A 6,979-nucleotide genomic window follows, 5' to 3' on the forward strand; every position below is an offset into this window, starting at 1 on the left:
GAAATTGGGATTTTGGCAGATTCAAATTCATGAAGCAGACAGATATAAAACTGCTTTTAATGTCCCATTCGGACAATTCGAATGGAACATTATGCTCTTTGGGCTGAATAACGCTCCATCCAAATTTCAGAAGATCATGAATGATCTGTTCAACAATTATCAGGATTTTATGATCGTCTACATCGACGACGTACTGGTATTTTCAAATTCAGTAGAACAACATTTCAAACATCTGAATCTGTTCTACAATGTCATCAAGACCAACGGCTTACTGGCTTCTCAACCTAAGATAAAGCTGTTCCAAACCAATATCCACTTTCTCGGATATGATATCAATCAAGGGATTATCAAACCCATTCAGCGATCCATAGTGTTTGTTGATAAATTCTTAGACGTAATTCAAGACAAGACGCAACTACAGCGCTTTCTTAGATGCTTCAATTATATTGGAGATTTTATAAAAGATTTCCGCACTATTTGCCTACCACTTTTCGACAGACTAAAAAATAATCTGCCTATGTGGAAAGACGAGCATACTCAAGTAGTCAGAAGACTAAAACAACTAGCGAAAGGTATTCCATGCTTATCTCTAGTTGATCAAAAGGCAAAACTCATAGTGGAAACCGATGCATCCAACATCGTATATGGCGGAATCCTCAAACAGTCAAAGAAGACAAAGAGACTGTTATCAGATATCATTCGGGAGTCTAGAATAGTGCTCAAAAGAATTATTCAACAGTGAAAAATGAGGTGATTGCAATAGTCCTCTGCGTTCAGAAATTCCAGGAAGATCTTATCAACAAAGATTTCACCATACGGACAGATTCAAAAGCTTCAAAATACATCTTGGAAAAAGATGTAAAGAATCTTATGTCAAAACAAATCTTTACAAGGTGGCAAGCAATACTATCTTGCTTTGATTTCAAAATCTTGCCTATAAAAAGCATAGAAAACTCATTGGCAGATTACCTATCACGAGAGTTTCTTTCCTCCTCTGAGAAAACATCTTCCTCCTCCAAAGACACCAAAGCCTGAAGTCCTGATGGAAACCACTCCCCCAGGGAGACCACCATGAAGGCCTCCTCGCCTTCCACCAACCACTAACTCCAGAGGAGCTAACAAGAAAGGCAAAAAGCCTGAACCCTCATCAAGAAAACCCATAGAGGTTTCGTCAGACTCTGCCATCCATATGACGGCATATCACTATTCAATGGACTGTGAGTCCATCTCTTCTTCTAGGTGTTCCCATCAAAAGGGAATATGCATTGAGGAACCCATTTGTTAAGAAACCCTTGAGAGTTGGATCTAAGAACCTTGCTAACGAACAAGACCCATAGAACTCAATCCCAAAAACCCCGAAAACAAGTATGGAATCAACCCAAGGAAAAGTTTTAGAACGGATTACCTTGATGATCAATATCAAGAGTAGAGAAAACTTGTTTCTAAACTCGTGATTCGAATCACTCCACAAGAGGTATGATCAACACCGCTTGAATGATCCTAAGATGCAAATTCTAAAGACACAAGAAATTGCACAAGAAATGGGAGATAAATCTCTCAACCAAGCTAATGAGAAAACTCACTTTTCATTCAACTTCAAATTGTGTTACAACAAGACATCTCAAGGCTATATATAGCCATCCTAACAAGTCATATGAAAAGTCTTAAGCAAATGAAAAGACTTGTAACTTACAAGAAATGAAAAGACTTGTAAATGAAAAGACATAACTTACGAGAAATGAAAAGACAAGCAAATGAAAAGGTTAAGAACATGGAAAGCCAACCAAAATAATTGCAATCCCGTCCATAATGAGGGATGTGAGTGTTTGACTTGGTTTTTGAATTGAATGAGTTGACTTTGACTTGTCTTGATGGAGTTGACTTTGACCTTGACCAAGTGGACTTTAACTTGCCATAAAAACACTTAAAAATGCATAACTTGCACCAAATTGAAGTGCATAGTTCTAACTTCTTGCACATCTTCCTTTATTTCTCTTGTCGAGTTCAAGAACGCTTGGACACGAAGTAGCAAAGCTTGTTGAAGTTTCCTAGCTCTCGATCTTGTAATCGGTCCATGAGGCATAACAACGGTAGCTCCTTGGTTCATATCATCCTCCCCATCTTCAGAAGGATTCGTCCTCGAATCGAAGTCATCAACTACATCAAAAGGAGACAAGTCAGAAACATTAAAGGTAGCACTCACTCCATACTTACCTGGCAAATCAATCTTATAAGCATTATCATTGATCCGTTCAAGGACTTGAAAAGGACCATCGCCTCGTGGTAGCAACTTAGACCTTCGTTGAGTTGGAAACCGTTCCTTTCGAAAATGTACCCAAACCCAATCCCCTGGCTGGAAAACAAGGAGCTTGCGTCCTTTATTGATGCGGGAAGCAACCTTAGTGTTTTGCTTCTCAATCCTTTCCTTAACTTCTTTATGTAGCCTATGGACAAGATCAACCTTTGTGCTAGCATCATAACTCACAAATTCATTAGGAGGCATAGGCAACAAATCAAGTGGGGAGATAGGATTGAAACCATATACAATTTCAAACGGTGTGCATTTAGTAGTACAATGGACAGCCCTATTATATGCAAATTCAATTAATGGCAAACAATCCTCCCAAGTTTTAAGATTTTTATCTATGATTGCTCGAAGCATGGTAACCATTGTCCTATTTACTACCTCAGTTTGTCCATCAGTTTGGGGATGACAAGTAGTAGAATAAACAAGTTTGGTTCCCAACTTTCCCCATAACACACGCCAAAAATGACTTAAAAATTTTACATCGCGATCACTAACAATAGTTCTAGGAATGCCATGCAAACGAACAACTTCCCTAAAAAACAAATCAGCAATCAATTTAGCATCATCGGTTTTATGGCATGGTATGAAATGCGCCATCTTGCTAAACCTATCAACCACTACAAATATACTATCCCTACCCTTCCGAGTTCTTGGTAAACCAAGGACAAAATCCATAGAAATATCAACCCAAGGAGTAGTAGGAACAGGCAAAGGTGAATATAAACCATGTGGTTGTAACCTAGACTTAGCTTGTTTGCATGCAATACAATGCTTACACACTTTATGCACATCATGCGTCATCTTAGGCCAATAAAAATGTTCAGCAAGCATATCATAAGTTTTAGAAACACCAAAATGAGCCATTAAACCACCCCCATGAGCTTCCTTTACAAGCAATTCACGAATTGAACAAGATGGAATGCAAAGTTTTCCTTTTCGAAACAAAAATCCTTCAAACAACATGTAATCATCAACAACAAGTCCTTTTTCACACGATTCAACAAAAGGAGCAAAGAACACATCATCTAGATACAAGGACTTGAGATGTTCAAATCCTAAAATCTTAGCATTCAAAGTATTAAAGAGAGCATACCTTCGTGATAAAGCATCTGCAACAATGTTCTCCTTACCTTGTTTATACTTAATCACATATGGAAATGTCTCTATAAACGCCAACCACTTGGCATGTCTGCGATTCAGTTTGCTTTGCCCTCTCAAGTGCTTTAGGCTCTCATGATCCGTATGAATGACGAACTCCTTTGGCCAAAGATAATGCTGCCAAGTGTGCAAAGCTCGTACCAAAGCATAAAGTTCTTTGTCATAAGTTGGGTACCGCAAAGAAGCACCACTCAACTTTTCACTAAAGAACATTAGTGGCTTATGGTTTTGCATTAGTACAGCCCCAATTCCAATCCCACTTGCATCACATTCAATTTCAAAAGTCAAATCAAAGTTCGGTAAAGCAAGTAGAGGAGCATTGCACAACTTATCCTTTAAAACATTAAAAGCATGCTCTTGGGATGTACCCCAAACAAAAGGAACATTTTTCTTTACCAATTCATTTAGAGGTGAAGCTAGGGTGCTAAAGTCCTTAATAAAACGTCGATAAAAGCTAGCTAGCCCATGAAAACTTCGAACCTCCCCAACATTCGTGGGAGTTGGCCATTCGCTAATAGCCTTAACTTTCTCACTATCCACCTCAACTCCTCGACTAGACACAATGAAACCAAGAAAATTAACCCTTTCCATGCAAAAATTACATTTCTTTAGGTTAGCATACAATTTCTCGTTTCTAAGTGTAGTCAGAACAGCACGCACATGCATTACATGATCTTCCAAAGACTTCGAATACACAAGTATATCATCAAAATAAACAACCACAAATTTTCCCAAATATTCACGCAATACATGGTTCATCAACCTCATGAAAGTACTAGGAGCATTAGTTAAACCAAAAGGCATAACAAGCCACTCATACAATCCATATTTGGTCTTAAATGCAGTTTTCCATTCATCTCCAACATTCATACGAATTTGATGATACCCAGATTTCAAATCAATCTTAGTAAAGAGACTACAGCCATGCAATTCATCTAACATATCATCTAACCTAGGAATAGGATGACGATATTTAACAGTGATCTTATTAATGGCCCTACAGTCTACACACATTCTCCAAGTTCCATCTTTTTTAGGCACTAAAATAACAGGCACACTACAAGGACTAAGGCTTTCGCGTACATACCCATGAGCTAACAATTCATCCACTTGCCTTTGAATTTCTTTGGCTTCAGTAGGATTAGTCCTATAAGCTGGTCGGTTAGGTATGGTAGCACCTGGAATGAAGTCAATCTTATGCTCGATGCCACGAAGTGGTGGCAATTCCTTGGGCATCTCCTCGGGAAACAAGTCCTCAAATTCCTGTAAAAGAGAAACAAAAATACTAGGCAAGGAGGTGTTAAGCTCGTTAGTAAGAAAACAAGACCCTTTGTACAAAAGTACAAGAACAGTCCGTTTCGCCATTAAAACATTCCTAACCTCACTTGAACTAGCATACAAGCTCACCGTTTTGGCTTTTCTCTCATTTTTCCCACTAGGCTGATTGCTACTCCCTTGCTTTTCACTCAAACTTTTTTTTTCTCTCAACTCATTTTCTTTTGTTTCTTTTTCACTTTTTGCTTTTGCATCAGCCTCTTGCCTCTTCTTTTCAAGTTTGCATTGATCAACATGCACATCTTTTGGTGACAAAGGTACAAGAGTAGTTTTTCTTCCATGATGAGTAAAAGAATAGCGATTGGCATACCCATCATACATTACCCGACGGTCAAATTGCCAAGGTCTACCCAACAATATATCCCCGGCATGCATAGGTACAACATCACACAAAACATCATCAACATATTTTCCAATAGCAAAAGAAACAAGAGCTTGTCTACTCACCTTTACCTCCCCACAATCACTCAACCATTGAAGTTTATATGGTCTAGGATGTGGTTTTGTCTCTAAGTTAAGCCTCTTGACCAGAATAGAACTTACAACGTTGGTACAACTACCACTATCAATAATCACACTACAAGGCACAGTTTGGACAAGACACCTAGTGTGAAATAAGTTCTCTCGTTGGTCTAGGCCATCCTCCTTAATTTGAGTACTGAGAGCTCTCCTAGTGACTAAGGACATATGTGTAGGGTCCTCTTCACTATACTCCTCACTCTCACATTCACCATTGTCGTCCTCTTCTACCTCATCTTCCTTCTCATCTTCTGTTACAAACTCTCCTTCTCTAATTATCATAGTTCTTCTATTAGGGCAGTCTCGACTGTAATGTCCTACTCCTTGACATTTCCAGCATTTAATATCCCGATTCCTCACATTAGGTTCATCAACTTTCTCTTTCCCCTTCTTGGAACTCTCTCCTTTCTCAAACTTTTCTTTTGGTTTCTCATATGCCTCTCGATTTCTAAGTTTAGAATCAGCACTCTTACTATCCGTTTTCCATGTAGAAGATGAATGGGAAAAGGGCTTAGTAGAATACCTTTGAGATCGCCTTTGGAGCTGCTTCTCAATTTTGATGGCAAGGTGCAACATCTCTTCGATGTTAAAGTAAGGTTGTAGATCAACCTTATCCGCAATCTCCTTGTTTAAGCCATTAAGAAACCGTGCCATGAGATTCTCCATGTCCTCTTCAAGATCCAGCCGATTCATCAACGTATCCATCTCCTTGTAATAGTCCTCCACAGACTTACTACCTTGTCTCAACACTTGGAGCTTTTGCGCTGTGTCCCTGTGGAAATGTCTAGGAACAAATCGCCTCCTCAACAACTCCTTGAACTCATACCATGAATCGATTGGCGCCTCAAGGTTTCGTCTCCTAATTGACATTAATTTGTCCCACCATGTTACTGCATAATCTTTGAATTGAGCAAGACATAGTCGTACCTTCTTTTCTTCACTGAAATTATGGCAATCAAACACGAACTCCACTTCTTTCTCCCATTGAATGTACGCTTCCGGATCAGTCTTACCATAGAACTTCGGAAGTTTTAATTTGATGTTTCCCAAGTTTCGATCAACTTGAGCATTCGCTCGTGGGGCTCTTTGGAAATTATGATAGCCTCTTCCCCGGCCTCTCCCTCGATCTAAGCCACGACCAACGTGTCTATCACCCCCTCTTGGACCCGCTAAAACTGTAGCCTGATCGTCCTCCCAATGATCGGATCCATCACCTTCATACTCATCCTCATCCATAACACGTGGTGGTGGAGGTGGTGGAACTCTCTCCTGAGCTTGGTTTTGAGTCTCCAACCTTCCTATCCGTTCTGTCAATGCCTTCATGCTACGAATCATTCGTTCAACAGTTCCTTCTAGCGCCTCTCTCCTCCGGGCATCAGAAATATTGCCTTCATCTCCAAGATTAGCCATGCTGTAAAAACAAAATAGAGTGACAAGAAATGGACCTCACAAGCACTCCCTCACTAATTCACTCGTTAGTGAAGTTCACTCGTGTTTAACCCTCAACACTCAAAATAATGTATCGCTCCCTTACAATCTCTCCCTCACAACTTAGTACACTCTTATGCACTTCAAACAAATCGGTAAGTGAGTCTAGCAAAGTTAAAAGCTATGTGCATTTCAAGTGGTTTAGACAGCACATAAGAACTCAAACAAGAG

The 6,979-nt window shown here is 39.5% G+C and overlaps 1 protein-coding gene across 1 annotated transcript; it reads right to left on the reverse strand.

Annotated features, from left to right (window-relative positions):
* Positions 1-972: 972 nt before the first annotated feature.
* Positions 973-6,730, reverse strand: LOC148210832 (uncharacterized). Its single transcript, XM_088125209.1, has 6 exons — positions 5,844-6,730; positions 5,126-5,627; positions 4,554-4,729; positions 2,687-4,019; positions 2,215-2,461; positions 973-1,178 (listed from the first exon to the last, which is right to left on the reverse strand). The coding sequence occupies exons 1-6, from the start codon at positions 6,728-6,730 to the stop codon at positions 973-975; spliced, it is 3,351 nt and encodes a 1,116-aa protein (XP_087981335.1).
* Positions 6,731-6,979: the final 249 nt, after the last annotated feature.

Source organism: Momordica charantia, assembly GCF_013281855.1.
Source record: "Momordica charantia cultivar OHB3-1 chromosome 6 unlocalized genomic scaffold, Mcharantia_2.0 BLBB01000006.1, whole genome shotgun sequence".
Classification (NCBI taxonomy): Eukaryota; Viridiplantae; Streptophyta; class Magnoliopsida; order Cucurbitales; family Cucurbitaceae; genus Momordica; species Momordica charantia.

Bases quoted from the DNA above. Each gene is read 5' to 3' on its own strand.
- LOC148210832 (XM_088125209.1), bottom strand. From the start codon at position 6,730: ATGGCTAATCTTGGAGATGAAGGCAATATTTCTGATGCCCGGAGGAGA. The intron at 4,020-4,553 runs GTATGTACGCGA...CATTGTGTCTAG, and splicing joins GATGAATTGTTAGCTCATGG to TCGAGGAGTTGAGGTGGATA. The intron at 1,179-2,214 runs GTAAGTATGGAG...TATGGATGGCAG, and splicing joins TTATAAGATTGATTTGCCAG to AGTCTGACGAAACCTCTATG.